At 34.9% G+C, this 19,865-nt stretch overlaps 1 protein-coding gene across 3 annotated transcripts in view; it reads left to right on the plus strand.

The window, feature by feature from the left end:
- Positions 1–19,865, plus strand: part of BIRC6 (baculoviral IAP repeat containing 6) — a 256,735-nt gene that overhangs the window by 91,817 nt on the left and 145,053 nt on the right. For 2 of the 3 annotated variants that reach the window (XM_025353535.1, XM_025353533.1), the window contains exons 24-33: positions 8,099–8,286; positions 9,415–9,729; positions 9,972–10,071; positions 12,428–12,642; positions 12,798–13,006; positions 13,331–13,677; positions 14,280–14,499; positions 15,056–15,189; positions 15,902–16,012; positions 17,985–18,112. In XM_025353535.1, the coding sequence (XP_025209320.1) occupies positions 8,099–8,286; positions 9,415–9,729; positions 9,972–10,071; positions 12,428–12,642; positions 12,798–13,006; positions 13,331–13,677; positions 14,280–14,499; positions 15,056–15,189; positions 15,902–16,012; positions 17,985–18,112 (1,967 nt within the window). Of the gene's footprint in view, positions 1–8,098; positions 8,287–9,414; positions 9,730–9,971; positions 10,072–12,427; positions 12,643–12,797; positions 13,007–13,330; positions 13,678–14,279; positions 14,500–15,055; positions 15,190–15,901; positions 16,040–17,984; positions 18,113–19,865 lie in introns of all 3 variants that reach the window. The other variant, XM_025353532.1, reaches the window with a different exon arrangement.

Below are 19,865 nucleotides of genomic sequence, written 5' to 3' on the forward strand. Positions count from 1 at the left end.
AGTCTTTCAATTAAGAAGATTGGTTTATGATTTTATGTCTATATTAGTCACTGAAGGGTTTGAATATTGTCTTAACGTGATTCTTCTGTTGATGGTTTTGTGTAATTGGGTACCATTTTAGTCTCCTCAACAGTTTTAACAAAAAGCAAAAATGGTTTGCTACAAAAGTCATGAAAAATTTAATCTTAGCTGGTTTCAGAATAGCAAGAGGTTTTAAAAGGAATTTATCAGTTCTTTATTTGAGTGTCTTTTTGTTAGGAATTGCCTTATGTATCCAATTGTGGAGGTAACTACTATGTGAAATTCACAGTTTGTGTAGTGAATATGAGCTTTTTAGATAAAAACCTTATATTTCCTTTATATGGTGATTCTAGAAAGGTCAAAATTAATTTATATTTGTTTTCTTGGAATATAGAGTTATTTTGTAGAAACTTTTACATTTACATTAGAATAGAAACATGCCATGACAAAATTGCGCCACTGCACTCCAGCCTGGGCAAATAGCAAGATTCGTCTTAAAAAAAAAAAAAAAAAAAATTAAGTATCCTGGTTTGAGACAAGCCTGGTCAACATGGTGAAACCCCATCTCTACTAAAAATACAACAATTATGACTGGGTGTGGTGGCAGGTGCCTGTAGTCCCAGCTACTTGGGAGGCTGAGGCACAAGAATTGCTTGAACTTGGGAGGTGGAGGTTGCAGTCAACTGAGATTGTGCTACTGCACTCTAGCCTGGGTGACAGAGTGAGACTCTATCTCAGAAAGAAAAAGAAATTAAGTATCCTGGATTTTTATTTTATTTTAAGAAAATTCATGTGTTTGCGTAAGTAATGCTTTTAGAAGGCACATAATTTTTAAAAGATAAAAGGTTAGGTTTGAAGAAGTATTTCTCCACACTCCCCACCCATTTCTCCCCCTGCAAAGCAAGCAATGGAACCAGTTTCTTGTCTTTACAGAGGTAGTCTGTGTATATATATGCCACCACCTCTTTATTTCACCCAAAATGAAACTGCCTAAAGAGAGATTTTTATTAAATGTTAAGGCAAAGTGCTGACTAGTGATTATAAGGAGCTGAAAGATGATTGTAGTCTCTCAACTTCCTGTTTACTTTTTTGAAACATGTTAATATTAATATAATACCTATGCGGAAAAGTGCAGAAAATAATTGCACAGCTCAGTAGTTTGTCATGGTACACATTGTCTATGTGACGACTGATAAGTAAAGAAAGAACATTTCTAGCACCCCAAAGGGTGTCTTCATGACCACTTCCATTTATTTCTTCCTCATTTTCTCCAGAAGCTAAACATCATCCTTTTAGAGTAGTTACTTCTTGGTTTTTGTTGATTTCTATGAATAACCACTTAATGATGCTTTCTTGAATAGTGATTGAGTAAGGTCTGTATAACATAGAATTGCACATATATGTATATTTGGTCGGCCTTCTTTTCAATCCTATGATTATGACATTAATCTATATCATTGCGTATAGACAGTTGGTTCTTTTTCGTTGCTGTTTAGAACTCTGTTGTCCGAATAAAACAAAATTTATGCGTCCACTATTGGTTTGTATACTGCTGATAAACATTTGAGTTGTTTCATTGTGGAGCTAGTAGTACTGATGGATATACTTTCGAATAGGAATGTAGAAGTTGATTCACTGTCATAGGGTATTCATATATTCAGCTTCAGTAAGTAATCTTTTTGCTGTTGGTTCCTATTTAAATGCTGTGGAGTCAAATACTCAGATTATTGATCTTGCAAATTTGTTGAGAATTGTAGAGGGTCAAATTCTATAAATATTCCATCCATACTTAATAATGTTAACTCTGCACTTGTTGGTGAAGTGTACTCTATATGTCCTTTTGGTCAAGTTTGCTTATTGTGTTCTTCAGATTCTCTATCTTTATTGGTTATTTTACCTGTTTGTTTTTTAGTTAATGAGGCCAGTATGTTAAAAAAATGGTAGATTTGTTTATTTTTTGTCATCAATTTTTATACATTTTGAGACCATCATATAAATTTAGAATGGTTGTGAATTCTTGGAAATTTCTTCTATCATTATGAATTATCTTTTATTATTATTTTTTGAGATTGGGTCTTGCTGTGTTGCCCAGGCTGGTCTTGGGCTCAAATGCCCCTCTTGCCCCTGTCTTGCAAGTACCTGGGATTGCAGGCACACACCACTGCACCTGGCATGAGTTATCTTTTTATCTTTAAGTTTGCTGTTTCTCCTAGGATTTACCTCGTCTGATGTTTGCTTAGTTAACACCAGCCTTCTTTGACTGCTGTTTGTATGGTATATATTTTTCCATCTTTTTACTCTCAACTTTTCAGTGTTTCCTTATGTTTTAGATATACTTTGTATAAGTGGCATGTAGTTGGATTTATTAAAAATCCAGCCTGATACTTTTGTCTTTCAGTGGGAGAGTTTAATTCAGTTACGTTTAATGTCATTAGTGATATATTCCTGTTTAAGTCTGCCATGATTTTTTATATGTACTGTTCTATTTCTCATTGTCCTGATGGTTGGTTACATGCTTCTTTTTCTTCCTTTTCTGTTTTTAGGGTTTGTTATATTTTTTATTGGTCAGTTTTTCTGTTTTATTCTTGAACCATTCTTTTAGTAATTATATCATTGAGATCACAGTATTTACTCTGATTCCAGAGTATATGGTTTTTTCCATAATACATAATTAATTCCCATAATCCAGAATATATAGTCTGGATTCCAGAAGTATATATGAATTCCCATAATACATTATTATAATTTTTTATATTCAGTATTCACTTGAATTTACCTCGTAATTCCATTCTCATTGCTTTTTATTCCTTTGTCTTTGAGCTTTTATCTGGTATGATTTTTCTTAGGTCTGAAAAATACTCTTAATATCTCTTTTTGTACTTATTTACTGATGACACATTCAATTAGGTTTTTTTGGGAAAAAGTTCAAAGTTTTATGAATACTCGAATGAACAAGCAGCATAGCCATTATCCAAATTCCAATATCATTGTTATTTTTTCACATTTGGCTATTCTTTTTTTCTTTGCCAAAATACTTCAAAACAGATCTAATATCTGATCATAATTACCTAAATTAATTATAATTTATTATGAAACCAGTGTTGTAATCAGTTAAATTAACATAATCAGTTTTGCGGTGTCATCTGATTTTCAATACATGATTAAACTTAATATAATAAAGAATTCTATAGGGATTCTAAGTTACTAGTTATTTTTACTAGTGATTTAAAGGTAATCTTTCCTTGTCTTTTAGCTTAGATTGTATTTGTTAGAAGTCATCTGTCAGTCTTATTATTGCTTTTTAAAGGTCGTTTCTCAAACTTTCTGAGATTGCCCTTCTCCCCCTTTTTTGCTTTCAGAATTTTTCTGTGATGTTCCTACATGTGGTTTCATGTGTGGTTATTCCGCTTCAGATTGATAGGACTTCTTGAATCTTAAGTTGATAGCTTCCTGAAGTTTTAACTGATATATTTCATAGCTTTAGAGAAATAGCCACTTAACTCTTTAAATATTGCTTCTGCTCCATTTTGTCTCCTGTCTTTTTGAGCCTTCATTTTTATATACGCTATATCTCATCATCATAACTGATAGAATTTTCAATTGTTTTATGTCTCCTTAGTTAATTATGGATATTTTCTTCTAATCCATCTTTTTTTTTTATACTTGTTCTATCTTCTACTATCTAATCATTTATGGGAAAACTACTCTGCTCCCACTTTACTGTAGTGTTGCCTCTGTAGTAAGTATCTCATGTATATATGGGTCTGTTTCTGTTTCATTGGTCATTTATTTGGTCTTTTGTTAATACTGTATTGCCTTCTTTTTTTTTTTGTTTGATACAGAGTGAGATGCTCTGTAGCCCAGGTTGAAGTGCAGTGGCTCAATCGTAGCTCACTGCAGCCTCCCCTCCTGGGCTCAAGTGATTCTCCCACCTCAGCCTCCTGATAGTTGGGATTATAGACATGCACCACCATCAGTGAATTTTTGGATGGTTAGCGTAGATGGGGTTTTGCCATGTTGGCTCAGCTGGTCTTGAACTCCTGACCTCAAGTGATTTGCCCGCCTTGGCCTCCCGAAGTACTGGGATTACAGGTGTGAGCCACTGTGCCCAGCCTCTGTTATCTTAGTGTAACTTTATATTAAGTGTTTATATCTGATAGTAAAAATCTAAAAATTGATTTTCTAATTTTTTTAAAAAATAAAACTCAAAATGTTATGCAGTTATCACCACTATCTAATTCTAGAACATTTCCATCACTACAGAAAGAAACTCTTCATCCATTAGCGTTTTCTCCCATTCTCCCCAAACCCTTCCAATCTCCCGGCAACCAGTAGATTGGAGTTTCATCCATTTAGCCTGTGTCAGTACGTTACTCATTTTTCTGGCTGAATATTCCATTTTGTTTAGGCATTCATCTATGGGTGAATATTTCGGTGATTTCTTCTTTTTGGCTGTTACGTCTAATGCTGCTGTGAACATTTTTGGATAGGTTTTTTTATTTTGTTTTGTTTTGTTTTTTTGGTCAATGTGTGTTTTCGGTTCTCTTGGGTATGTACCTACGAGTACAACCTACGAATATTCTTTTTCTTAAAAAGATTGTTGTTGCTATTCTAGGTCTTTTGTATTTCTGTTTGAATTTTAGATTTAGTTTGTCAATTTCTACACAAAATACTTGTTAAAATTTAGGGTCTATATGTAAATCAGTTTAGGAGAGTTGGCATCTTAATATTGAGCTTTTAAATGCATTAACACTTGTGTGTGTGTTTTTTTTTCTGTGATCCAGAATACACACTGGCGGTATATATTCTATAATATATTTAGGTCTTTGATTTCTCTTGGTTATGCTTTCTGGTTTTCAACATAGTTATACATTTTTGTTTTTTTTTTAGATTCTTAGTTATGTATTTAATTGTTATATTGTTATAAGCGATCTTCCTTTTAATGTTACATTCCATTCATTTGTTATTAGTGTATAAAACTATAATTGGTTTGTATATGTTACTGTCACATCTGGTGACAGTGCTATATTATTTTAAAAGTTTGTAGATAGTTGGTAGTTTCTTAGAGAATTTTTAATATGTTGCAATCATGTCATCTATTAATAGTTTTACTTTTTTCTTTTTAATCATTTTATTATTGGTTTTTCCTTGTGTTATATTGTGCTTTCTAGGTCTTCCTATATGTTGTTGAACAGAAATGGTAATAGTAGTACTCATCTTTGTCTTGATCATATATATATATATATATGTGTGTGTGTGTGTGTGTGTGTATATATATATATATATACATATATTTTTTGAGACGGAGTCTCACTCTGTTGCCAAACTGGAGTGAAGTGGCACAATTTTGGCTCACTGTAACCTCTGCCTTCTGGGTTCAAGTGATTCTCCTGCCTCAGCCTCCCGAGTAGCTGGGATTACAGGTGCCCGCCACCACACCCTACTAATTTTTGTATTTTTAGTAGAGACAGGGTTTTACCATGTTGGTCAGGCTGTTCTCGAATTCCTGACCTCAGGTGATCTGCCCGTCTTGGCTTCCCAAAGTGCTGGGATTGCAGGCATCAGCCACCGCACCTGGCTGAGCCCTATTTTTTTTATAACTAGAGTTTTTGAGGCCCTTTGCAGTATAAAAATAGAAAGGATATTGAAAACTCGGATTGTGCAAAAGATTTCTGATTAGTTCTATAGTATCAGGATGGCTTATTTTTCCTTGGATTGTTTACATCTTCTGTTTGTTTGTAGGGATTCACTTGGTTTTCCCTGTATTATTTGGGCATTAGATTTTAAAATCAGTTAAATGTAAATGTTCACAGTATTAAAAACCACGTGTATTACCCCAAAATACAAGCATGGTATGAATGATTTAGCAAGTCTAACAGTTTCCCCTTGACTGTTAGAATTAATAACTGTTGATTTGGTGTGGAACATTTGAAGGAGCAGATGAATTTTATTTTGGGACCACACATATTCTATGAGATGCAATTGCTCTACTCTGCCCTCCCCTCCCCCCCCCTCCCCCTCCATCACCCAGACTGGAGTGCAGTGGCAGTATCTCAGCTCACTGCAACCTACACCTCCTGAGTTCAAGTGTTTCTCATGCCTCGGCCTCCTGAGTAGCTGGGCTTACAGGCCTGTGCCACCATGCTTGGCTTGTGTGTGTGTGTGTGTGTGTGTGTGTGTGTGTGTGTGTGTGTGTGTGTTTAGTAGAGACAGGTCTCACCATGTTGACCAAGCTGGTCTTGAACTCCTTACCTCAAGTGATCCACCTGCCTCAGCCTCCCAAAGTGTTAGGATTACAGGCGTGAGCCACCATGCCCAGCCAATTGCACTGTCTTTGACCAAGCTTATAATTAGTATTGGGTAAATGAAGGGCACAGTATGACTGCATTGTAATGAGTGGTGGTTTTGTTTTTTTACATAAGGAAATTTAATTATGAGAGGATATGTACAGTTTTTGTTATTGGTATGTTGTTTATTTTAGCTTATTTTTTAATTTTATTGGAATTCTGGCACAATATAGCCCTTGTTTGCTTTTAAAGAGATAGGCTGTTAGAGTGCCTGGATTTTCCCCTTTATCCACTACCTGTGAGCAAATTACTTCCCTCAGCTTTAGTTTTATTATGTAGAAAATGGGATTATTTTAGTACCTCATACGTATAATAATAGCAACAAAACTTTGCTTAGTTAGTACTTAATACTTTTCTCTTGCCAAGATTAAATAAATTGATGTAGCTTCCATGCTTAACACTATGCCCTTCATTGGCTTTGGCTTTACATACACTTTGGTTCTGTTTCTAGTTCTACTACTATGAGTTTACAGGGTAATTTCTCTGAGCCTTCTTTACTTAATCAGCAAAGAAAAAAAAAAAAAGGGAATCGTGATGCCTGGGCCATAAATTTGCCCATAAAGTGAATTGTAGTTATTCTTTAAAACAATGCCACATGGTAATGCATACGAAATATTTGCTATTCTTATAGCAGTTAGCTTTCCCCCCATTGTGAGTTTGTAGTAAGGCCTGTTAAAAATATTTATGCTGTTATTAAACTTGGCACCTACCTTTTGTTTTGTGCTGACATACTGGATTAAGTTGTGAAATGAAGTTTTTATCCCAGCTTTTCCAATATATTTCTCATAAATATTGGAAAACAATGCAGAAAGAATTATGTATAATGTTGTTTGAATAACAATGAAATGGAAAATCAAAGAAATCTCTTGTAGGGTTTCATTGAGTCTTTATTACTGATAATGTTCATGGGTAGAAGTGTGTGCTAGTTTTACTGTGTGTGTAAAACATTTGGTATTCTGGGTAGCTTATTCTGTGTAGGCCTTGTCTCTGTATAGGATATGCTTTACAATGAGGAAGTGTCATTTTCATCTGTTTTTAAATGAAGATCTTATATTTGAAGGGCTTTTGGGTCCTTTTGGTAGGTGAAGTGGGGTGTGTTGTTGCAGTAAGAAAACTTAGTAAAGCAAATTTATTTCTTATGCTCAAATTGTGTAATAAGATTACTTTCATTTTGAATGATCACTGTAACAAAAATATTTGCAAACTCAAAAGTATACTGTCTCTGATTTTGCTTTGCTTTAAGAAGTCATTCCTCATTGCTGGGCTGGGCGTGGTGGCTCACACCTGTAATCCCAGCCTTTGGGAGGCCAAGGCTAGTGGATCACTTGAGGCCAGGAGTTCCAGACCAGCCTGGCCAATATGGCAGACCCCATCTCTACCAAACATACAAAAATTAGCCCAGCATGGTGGTGCATGCCTGTAATCCCAGCTACTCAGGAGGCTGAGGCACAAGAATCTCTTGAACCCAGAGGTGGAGGTTGCAGTGAACCAAGATCACGCCACTGCACTCCAGCCTGAGCAACAGAGTGAGACCCTGTCTCAAAAAAAAAGTCATTCCTGGATTTCCTAGATCTTTAGTGATAGTATTATCAATATACTTTATTTTACCATTAATGTTTCCTTATTTATACTTTCCAGATAGTGCCAAAATATTTGAACATGTTTTCTCTTTAACCTTTTCTTCATCCTGGTGTTTTTTGTTTTTGTTTTTACCCCTTGTCTTATGCCAGTGAGTTCCTTCGGGGTTACTCCTGCAGTAGGTGGACTATCATCTGGGACAGTTGGGGAAGCCTCGACAGCCCTGAGTTCAGCAGCCCAGGTAGCTTTGCAGTCTCTCTCTCATGCAATGGCTTCAGCCGAGCAACAGCTACAGGTGCTGCAAGAGAAACAGCAGCAGCTTTTGAAGCTTCAGCAACAGGTTGGAGACTATTTGGCTCTTTGTTCATGCTGTCTCTAAACTTCAAAAGCTGAAAAAGTACTTTAAAAATGACCATTATTTTCATAAAGAAATGTAGGTTGACTGATCTGAGCTAATCATTTTCAACAAAAATTGAGGTAAAGTCTTTGTGATATTTAAGTTGGTTGACATTGTATGAATACATCTTATTTGATACATATTTGAGGGAATATGATTGATATTTTTTGTGCAGTGTTGAAGTAAATCCGTTCTCTAAACACTCGATCAAAGAATATGTACAGTTACTAGTTACTATTTACATGGAGTATAGTTCCTAAAACAAAATTTTATAGAACAGTTAAATTAATGTGACTTAAAATTCACAAATAATGACAGATGCTTTATAAATTTTATTGTGGCTTAAGTTAGGGGTTTCCAATCCCTGGGCCACAGACCAGTACCAATAAATGGCCTTTGAGGAACTGGGCCGCACAGCAAGATGTGAGCGGTGGGCAAGCGAGCACTACCTGAGTTCCATCTCCTTTTAGATCAGCAAGGGCATTTGATTCTCATAGGAGCATGAACCTTATTGTGAAACGTGCGTGTGAGGGATCTAGGTTGCATGCTCCTTATGAGACTCTAATGCCTGATGATCTGAGGTGGAAGAGTTTCATCCCAAAACCAGTCGCCTGTGCCTCCGCCACATCTCCCTGCATCTGTGGAAAAATTGTCTTCCATGAAACTGGTCCCTGGTGTCAAAAAAGTTGAGGACCGCTGGTTTAAGTGAAATCTGTGGCAATTTCAGGTGACAAATTGTATTACATTAGTCAACCTGAGAATTCACCTCCTTAAAATATTTTGTTTTGAGCAGATATTCCTTATTTATATTTAATTGTTGTGTTTCCTTTTCACCACTACCTTGAAAGAGTCCTAGTTCCCAAATAACACAGGAAGTTTTGTGTTAAATATTTAAAGTGTACATAGCAAAGCAATGATCCATTTATATTGAGTCCAGTTTTGATTTAATTTCATCTTTAAGTATGATCAATTTAATCATGTTTATCTTCATAATATATGCCCATGTGGTATTCTGCTACAATTTAGGTAGGCAGGATTAGTCTATATATGTTGCTTTTACTTCTTTTGCAGAAAGCAAAGCTGGAAGCCAAGTTACATCAGACAACAGCTGCAGCAGCTGCAGCAGCATCAGCAGTAGGTCCTGTTCACAACTCTGTGCCTTCCAACCCAGTGGCTGCCCCTGGATTCTTCATTCATCCATCTGATGTTATTCCACCCACTCCAAAAACAACACCTCTTTTTATGACTCCACCACTCACTCCACCCAATGAAGCAGTTTCCGTTGTGATTAATGCCGAACTTGCACAGCTTTTCCCAGGCTCAGTCATTGATCCCCCAGCAGTCAATCTTGCTGCACATAACAAAAATTCCAACAAGTCCAGAATGGTAAATTATGTTTTAAATAGGTGTTGGCTTAGACATTTAAAAATATCTTGAAATATACTCTAACTTTAGAAGGCAAAATTTTTAATACCAACTTGATGTATCAAATTATTTTCTTTTATAAAATATTACAGTACATGCATTAAGAGAAGAAACTTATTAATTTGATATTATGGTTAGTAGTTTTTATAGAACTATAGTAATATCAGTATAAAGTTAGACTTTTTTTTTTCCCCCCGCTCTAGAATCCACTTGGTTCTGGTCTAGCCCTTGCAATTTCTCATGCTTCACATTTTCTTCAACCTCCGCCTCACCAGTCCATTATTATAGAGCGAATGCATTCAGGTAATCTTCACTTTCTTAAAATATTTCTTTCTTTCTTTTTTTTTTTTTTGCTTAGACTGCCAGCCTTTTTAAGACTCATTATTCTTCAGTTTGATTTTTGTTTTGTTTTGTTTTGCAAATCGCATTTCCTCTTCGGTAAGTACATTTTATCAAGATAAGCACTTACATGTTCAAGTTTTGTGCCCACCAAATTGCATAAAGAGTGCTGTTGGGTAGTGGATTTGATCTGTTTATGAATCTTGACTGCTGATGTATTATTGACATAAATAATTCATTGTAGTTGGCCAAATCACCATTATACTAGAAATTACACTCAAAGTATTCCTAAAACTAGCCTTCTTATAGTAGAACTCTTTCTTGAGAAGAGCAAACAGAACTACTGCTTACTATAATAACTGAATAAGAATAATAACATAGCGTAGGCTCTGAATAGTTTGAATGTTACCTAAGTTTGTTTTCTGCTTATATGCTAAAGAACTGAGATTGGGATAGATGCTTTCAATTGCAACATATTTGTGAATAAACTGTAGGCAGTTTTTCTCTTAAAAAAGTTGGTTTTAACTACCACAAACATTTTTGTGGCTTAGCAGCAGTAGAGTTCAAGAAGATCCTCAAGGAAGTAATAAGGTTATAGTATACACTGTAGCATGTATCATTATATGAAGAATTAAATAATATTTGTGTTATTGCAATGTGGTTGTTTCCTCTTTTTAAGAAGGAGTTTGAAAGCTAAAATAAAAGTCTTATGGTATTTTCTGCCCAACTAATCATTCATTGGTAACAACATTAGTGTTGATGACATTCAGAGGGGAAATTTGTTATTCTGCAGTCTTATGGGAGATGAGCGGTTGTTTACACTGTAGTTTGGTTTTTTATACATAGCAATGACTGCAGTACATAAGCCTCCTGAGGAGGATAACTATATTCTTTCTTTGTTTTTAATAATTTTTCTTTTTAGGGAAGTATTAGTAACTGCCTTGTTTTCTTTTAAACTAGCTCCGTCGAGAATAGCACTATTCCTAGAAGTTTAATTTAGTTGTTTTCCTTCACTATAAAATGTAGCTGGTAAGGTTACTAGCTGACCCACTCCAACACAAGAAAGAAGAAAAGGAATTATGACATTATTAATGATCTGCCTTCTGTTCTACTAATTGAACTTACTCTTGTAATGTGGGTGAAATGAGGGATGCAAATCTGCTTTTTCTTCACCTGTTTCATCTGGCATTGAGCTGAAGAGACTGGAATACGTCTATACTGGGAAAAAGCATTGTTTGAGATCCATTAGAGGACCTTCCCAAGGCCTTTTTCAGTGGTAGTTTGATTATATATGATTGTAGTCCTGCTTTCACTTTGCATCTAAACCCCAATGAATGCAGTATGCAACTTCACAGGAAGTTAAGCAGGGCTTAAGGAAACTAAATCAAGTAATACTGTTTGGTATTTAAATGCATCTAGTTGTGAAATTGAGAAAAAAGTTGCCAATGGCTGAAAGAAGAGTAGATTCATCCTTTACAAAATTAAGTAATATACTGCATTTGCTGATTTAATTTTTAAAAACTCTAATGTTTTAAAGAAGCTTGTTTGTTGATTGCCTTAACTGTAACAGTAACAGTCTTACTCTTGTTTTTTTTTGCTTTGTTTTGTTGTTTGTTTTTGTTTTTTAAAGAGGGGTGGCCGGGTGCGGTGGCTCACGCCTGTAATCCCGGCACTTTGGGAGGCCAAGGTGGGTGGATCACGAGGTCAGGAGATCGAGACCATCCTGGCTAATTCGGTGAAACCCCGTCTCTACTAAAAATACAAAAAATCAGCTGGGCGTGGTGACAGGCACCTGTAGTCCCAGCTACTTGGGAGGCTGAGGCAGGAGAAAGGTGTGAACCCAGGAGGCAGAGCTTGCAGTGAGCCAAGATCGCACCACTGCACTCCAGCCTGGGTGACAGCGAGACTCTGTCTCAAAAAAAAAAAAAAAGAGAGACCAGGGTTTCACTGTATTGCCCAGTATGGAGTACAGTGGCTCTTCACAGGCGCAGTAGCAGTCTAATGTATTGCAGCCTGGAACTCCTCGGCTCAAGCAATTCTCCTGTCTCAGGTCCCCAGTAGCTGGGACTACAGGCACCGGCCACTGTGCCCAGCTACTCTTAATTTTCTACTTAAGTCTTGGGGTTCAAAACTAACACAGACATGTATTTCAGAAAATTTTTGAATCAATTGATAAGGCCATTTTTACACATTTACTTTTCCTGTTTGTAGTTTGGTGAGTTGATTTCATATTTTAAGATGAGTGCTCCAAACTATTTTTGAGTGTATCATTTGGTTAATTGATATATTTTTGGTCAACTGTTTCTTCTTTCTCTCATAGGAGCAAGGAGATTTGTGACCTTGGATTTTGGAAGGCCTATATTGTTGACTGATGTATTGATTCCCACTTGTGGAGACTTGGCCTCTTTGTCAATTGACATTTGGACATTAGGAGAAGAGGTGGATGGAAGGCGGTTGGTAGTGGCAACTGATATAAGCACCCATTCACTAATTCTTCATGACTTAATACCACCTCCCGTGTGCAGATTCATGAAGGTAAAGAACTTTAAGAAAGTAAATTGATATGCTTTTTATGTTTCTGACAAGTTATGAAAAATAAACAATTTAAAAATATAACTTTTAAAATACATTGCTCAGATTTTTATTGTGGCAGATGTGCATATATGTATATTTATAATTTTTCATTTCAGATCACTGTCATTGGACGTTACGGGAGTACAAATGCCAGAGCCAAAATCCCATTAGGATTTTACTATGGTCACACCTACATCTTACCTTGGGAAAGTGAACTGAAGTTAATGCATGATCCTCTAAAGGGAGAGGGAGAATCTGCAAACCAGCCAGAAATTGACCAGCATTTAGCAATGATGGTTGCTCTACAGGAGGATATACAGTGCAGGTTAGTATAGAGTACAAATTTTAATCTTATTGAAACTTTGTATTTTATATAATGTCTTGCTTATAATTCTGTCAAGAAATATCTTTTCATAGGTGTACAGATAAGAGCAAAAGGAAGTAGGAGATTAGCACGTTATAGTAACACCTAATACATGAAAATATTGTGATTAATTAATGGACTGCATGTATTAGTACCTATCAAGTGGGTAATTCTTTTTAATGGTTGTATGTTAACAGGTTTAAGAGATTTAATTCTTAGTATTTGTACATGTACATAAAGAGGACATTACAAGAATTATTTTGTTCAATCATTTTTTACTTTTAGATATAACTTGGCTTGTCATCGTCTGGAATCTCTTTTGCAAAGTATTGATCTTCCTCCTCTAAACAGTGCTAACAATGCACAGTACTTTTTACGAAAACCAGATAAGGCAGTTGAGGAAGACAGTAGGGTTTTTTCTGCTTATCAAGATTGTATTCAGCTACAGCTTCAACTAAATTTGGCTCATAATGCAGTGCAGAGACTCAAAGTGGCGCTAGGTGCAAGCCGGAAGATGTTGAGTGAAACATCAAATCCAGAAGATTTAATTCAGACGTCTTCCACAGAGCAGTTACGTACTATCATCAGATATTTATTGGACACGTTGCTCAGCCTGCTTCATGCTTCTAATGGTTTGTATTTGGCTTACATATTTTAAAGGCTGGAAATATACTTGATATGATTTCGCTGCATGTTTTAGGATTTGTGTCAATATTTTATATTGTAAATTTTGGTATTTTAAAAAATGTCAATATTTATGAAATGTCTCTTTAGGTTAATACATTTCTCCCTGTCATTTTAAATATTTCTTAAATGAATTTTTGTGTGTTTCTTTTGGGTTTCTGCTATTGACATGCACATCATTGTGCTACTGGCATGGTATTAAGTATTGCATGGAAGTTCAACAGTGAAACTTTTCATAAATTGCTAATATAAAGGTATCATTTTTTAGCCAGGAGGTATTTTTGATCATTACACAAGCTCACACATTCACTGACACAGTCATCTGATACATCCAGCTCCATAGGCAAGAAATGTAATTCACTTAAGTGCTAAATATTTCCCTCTCCAAATATCTAACAGATTTCTACATATAAGGAGTAAATACATTGCAAAATAAATGGAATATAATTATCTACTGATTACTAGAAAAGAGGAAAGTGCGTTTAGGCATGCTTTAATATTATACAATACATTTAAATAGGAAAGTTTACTGTTTTCTTTCTTGTAATAGGACACTCTGTTCCTGCAGTTTTGCAGAGCACATTTCATGCCCAGGCCTGTGAAGAGCTCTTTAAACACTTGTGTATCAGTGGAACCCCAAAGATACGGTTACATACTGGTCTTCTGCTTGTTCAACTATGTGGTGGTGAAAGATGGTGGGGTCAATTTCTTTCTAATGTCCTTCAGGAATTGTACAATTCAGAGCAGCTTCTCATCTTTCCACAGGATAGGTAGGTCGGAAAATGTTGGAGGTATTTGTTATTAATGATTTGTACTTTTCACAGTTACTAGTCAGCTTTTGAAATCTTTGAAATGTGGATACTAAGTTGTGAATATGAAGCAGATCTCAGAGTTTGTGAAATGACCAGTGAAGGGCACCAGCACTGTGTATCGAAGAAGATAATAAGTAATAATTAGACTCTACTCTTTAGTTTTCTAATTGAACTTGTGGACTTCCTAGATCTCTGTTTATAAGTATTTCTATTAGATTATGTTACTTTATATGCTAAATGTGTTTGTGGCTAATAAAGTTCTCTCATTCACTAAGTGCTTGATTTCTTGTTAATAACATTAGAAAATATAACCAGTAGTTAGAAAAATAACTAATTTTAACTTCATACCTCCAGATACAAATCTTGCTTTCCCAGTCTGATATATAGTATGGTTTAAGAAAGCAAACATTCTGTCATTACTCTGTTAAATTTCTGTGTAAGCTATTTTAAAAATTGAACACTCAAATTGATTCTTACTATTTTCTCTTTTTTTTTTGTTTTGTTTTGTTTTTAGGGTCTTCATGTTACTTTCCTGCATTGGTCAAAGATCACTTAGTAATAGTGGAGTATTAGAAAGCTTACTTAATCTCTTGGATAATTTATTGTCACCTCTTCAGCCACAGTTACCCATGCATAGGAGGACAGAAGGTATTAATAGAAAGCAGTGTTCTTTAGTAAAAACAGTATTCCTGTAAATATTGCTTTTATAAAATACCTTCTCTGAAATACTTTAATATTAATTGCTGCACATTTAATATTTTTATGATGTAAGCTTTTAAGAATGAGCAACCTTCATGTGATTGACTGCTATGTAGTTATTACTTTTAAAATTTATTACCTTTTCATTATTTGCACTTAGTATAGTATGTTTTTCCTATACTGTTATAACTAAAATCAAACTCCCTGATATAAGTTTAAGCTGTAAGGCACAGTTTTGTTCCAATCAACAATAATGAGTTTTGTTTGAGCAAACCTTTTTTGTAAGAATAAAAACATTAGAACATAGTTTAGTGCTATATGAATTAAAAGCTGAGAGTTAGATGTTTTATTTCAGTTCCTGTGAGTCTAAGAATAGTCTCTTATACCTTGCTTTCTAGTTTATATATTACACTTTGGATTCAGCCTACACTTAATCTGTTTTTATACCTTGAAGTCTTTGTCTTTCATTAGATTTGATGTTCTACTCAGTTTCTGGCTGTTGGTGTCTATTTTTTAGACTTATTACATATAAATATTAGTGTTAGTAATGATATGATATGTTTTGGATTTATAAATTTTTTTGTTTCACTTATAGTATCAGACCTAATTAGGAATCCTAAAGTCATCTGGATGTTTTTCCTTTACTCTCATCTCTCTACAGGAGTACTAGATATTCCCATGATCAGTTGGGTTGTTATGCTAGTGTCCAGGCTGCTGGATTATGTGGCAACTGTGGAAGATGAAGCAGCAGCTGCAAAGAAACCTTTGAATGGTAAAGACAGGGAGAGGTTTCTGACAGGTATCAGAAGTTTATAATAATACGTTGGTGGGGATTTTGAGTGACTTCGCAGTTGTTCCAGAACTGGCTATTGGCCTGGAGCTACCAGCTGTATGTAATTTATAGAAAATACAAATGAACTTTACTACAATTCTGTTTAAAGATAACATTTATACTTGGTGAACTTTATAGACAAGCTCCTTTGTCTGGACATGACTTTTAGTTTCTAAATACAGTTATGACTTTCACAAGGTGTCTTCCCTTAGGCTCGTTTAAAGACTTTATAATAGCATGCATATAAATGAGTTATGAAAGGGAAATCAGAGAGTTCTTATTTTTTCTTAGTATGATGTGTCATTTCATTTAGCATTATTGGTATCTGCTAATTAGCTACAAATGACCTTTATTTTTAAATACAGAAATTCTCAGATTTTGAGTTGTAAGCTTTCTTTATAGGTTCGAAGCATAGAAAAATTTAAAAATTAAATCAACCTGCAAAATTATTTTATTCCCCTCTTCCCAATTAACAAGGCTTTTTGTTTTTATTTATTTTTATTTTTCCTCAGAGATTCTTGTTCTGAAAATAAGGGTTTTTAGATAAAGGATTTGAGATAGCTAAATCCAGTACGTAAACCATTGAGATATATAAGCCTACATACAGTTTACATCTAGTATGTAAGCCATTGAGATCCATAAAATTTGGAATTCTGTACATTGTCAGGAACTCAGTATTTTTAAAAGTTCCCTTGAGATATTATAGTGGAATCAGTTGTTTATAGTGCATATTGTGTTTAGGAAGATGATGGGGAATTCATATGTATAAGGAATTTGTTTTATAGTGATTTTTTAAAAATAATGTATATCTATAGTTTACTCAGTTGTAGGATATAGAGGTAAGAAATACAATGAACATAAATAAAACTACATTCATATTGAGAAAGTCTTGTCTCGTTCTGTCGCCCAGGTTAAGTGTAGTGGCATGATCTCAGCTCATGGCAACCCCCACCTCCTGGGTTCAAAGGATTCTCCCGTCTTAGCCTCCCAGGTAGCTGGGATTATAGGCGTGTACCACCATGCCTGGCTAATTGTTTTGTATCTTTAGTAGAGACGAGATTTCACCATGTTGGCCAGGCTGATCTTGAACTCCTGACCTCAAGTGACCCACGTGCCTCAGCCTCCCAAATTGCTGGGATTACAGATGTGAGCTACTGCTCCTGGCTGAGAAACAGTCTTGAAAAAAAAAAAATAAAATAAACTGTAATGTAATCTTGGAATGTAGCAGATAGTATTGGGAGTATGTTTGTTTATACATGTAGATACTATGGAAACATTGATGGAAGAGTTTTAGGGTTTTAAGAACTTGAACTAAGACTTGATAAATAGGTAGTAAAGAGAAAAACATGTTTTTAGGATTAAGAAAAGATGTTTTAGGATTGGAGATGGGTAGAGTGTGATATTGGGCCTGAATTAAATGAAACAGAATAGTCTGGACATACTCCAAAAAAGGAGAGTAAGTATAGGTAGGCAGTTATGCGTTCTGAATTATCTAAGCTTATTTTGGCAGTTATTAATTAAATTATTGAGTATCCTTTTTTGGTCCCTGATTAAAAGTATCTGTGTTTGAAATAGGCAATAGTAGTATTTGTTGTTAAAATTGAATGACATCATCAAAGTTGTATAGAGATTAATCTTAATTGTGGAGGAAAATCGCTATTATCTAAAGGAAAGATTGGAGACAGAGGGAACTCTGGTTTTAAAATGATTTAGGGTCTACGTTAGATAATTGACAGTTATCCAGTCTTTATACAGTCAGATCTTCTAGCAATTTCTTTACAATGTTTTTCTTATTAAAACTGCTTTTCATGATTGGCACATGTATAATTGTGTTTTTTATTTTTTGGGTAGGAAAGGTACTTTAAAATCACATTTAACAGAATGATTAATACAAGTTTTCCTTCGCCTGTAGGTAATCAGTGGAGTTTTATTAACAATAATCTACACACTCAGAGCTTAAATAGATCTTCTAAAGGCAGCAGTAGCCTTGATAGATTATATTCCAGAAAAATCAGAAAGCAGCTTGTTCATCATAAACAGGTAATTGTCAATACATTTAAAAATTTTTAATGTTTGAGAGTATTGTTTTGGAGGTTGCATGAGATAGATGTGCCATGAGATACGAGGTATGACATTTAATGGGCTCTTAGCTTAGGAAACACTTTGGAGACTTCAGTTTCTTTAATGTTAAAACGATGACAATATATAGTTTACAGACTTCGTTGATGTTCCTTTAACTATTTACTGTTATACATCTTTATTACTACCATTCTAAATGAGGTTGTCATTATCTTTTGCCTAGTCAAAAACCTCTCTTCCTTTGTTTTGCTTTAATTCAATCCATTTTCCTTCATTTAATTCTCAGTGGCTTTTAGTTGACCTTTGGATAAAGGGTATTCATCTTCTGCCCCTCTATCTAGCTTCCGGTTTTAATTTTGGTTTCTTTTTCCATTTCCTTTTTTTCCCTTTTTCATATATATATATGTGTGTGTGTGTATATGTGTGTGTGTGTGTGTGTATTTATTTATTTATTTGTGAGACAGGGTCTCATTCTGTTACCTAGGTTGGAGTACAGTGGAACAATCAGTTCACTGCAGTCTCCAAATTCCTGGGCTCAAGCAGTCCTCTTGCCTCAGCTTACCGAGTAGCTGGGATTACAGCCTGCAATGCCAGGCTAATTTGTAAATTGTTTCTTGTAGAGATAGGGTCTCGCTTTGTTGCCCAGTCTGCTCTCGGACTCCTGGCTCTGGTGATTCTTCTACTTTGGTCTCCCAAAGTGTTGGGATTATAGGTCTGAGCCACTGTGTCCGGCCACAAAATATTTTTGTTATTGCTTTAAGATGTATGAAGATTCTATGTGAAAATCATTAGCTCTGGCATGTTAGGAAAGCTTTGGGCTTTTCAAATTTATTTTATTGTTTTATTTTTTATATTTAAAAAACATTTTAATTTGTGGGGCTTTTTTAAAAGGTAGACTTAGCAATAAGTTGTTTATTTTTCACTTCTAAGTTTTTCAACTATGAGCTAGTTCAGTCCTTTGCAGGAAAAATGATGAGAAGCATCGTCCTCAACTGGCTTTTCTTTTTGAAACCTTTAACCAATTTTAGGTTGTAGTAATTTGTATCTTTTAATGTTTATGCTCAGTGCATTTAATTAGGATAGAAAACAAAACCTAGTGTGTCACTCAGTGAGTATTTGTCTGTAAAATATTATTACTTGATTCTTCATTATGAATGACAGTATTGGCACAGTTGGCAAAACTTAAAAGGTGCTCTGAGGGATAATTGGTGGTCAGGCGTCAGTATTACTTCTCTGATTTTGATGGTTGTAACTGTGATTTGTAGAAGGTTTTTATTTCTAGGAATTATACACGAAAGTAATCAGGGTGATTGGTCATCAGGTTACTAACTTACTGCCAAATGGCTTAGTGAAAACCAGTTGTATTTGTACAATAATTAAAACTGGTTGTTTCAGAAGAAATTAAAAACCATTTTTTTTCTTGATTATATTTCTTGTGTACGTTAATTATAGAACTTTGGAAACTACTTTCTGAAAATACTGATTTGTAGAAATTCTCAGTTAATGTTTTTAAAATTATGTGTACATGCTAGTTTTAATTTAGGATAGAGTTTTGTTCATCTGTGGAGATAACAGCCAAGTGGATTTTTAAAAATAATATTAGTAATGTTTTTTTCCTGATACCAAAACAGGTGTCAGGCAGGGCTCACTTGGGGAGGCTGAGGCAGGTTGATCATTTGGGGCCAGGAGATCAAGACTGGCCTGGCCAATGTGG

This window comes from Theropithecus gelada, chromosome 13 (genome assembly GCF_003255815.1).
Source record: "Theropithecus gelada isolate Dixy chromosome 13, Tgel_1.0, whole genome shotgun sequence".
Lineage (NCBI taxonomy): Eukaryota > Metazoa > Chordata > Mammalia > Primates > Cercopithecidae > Theropithecus > Theropithecus gelada.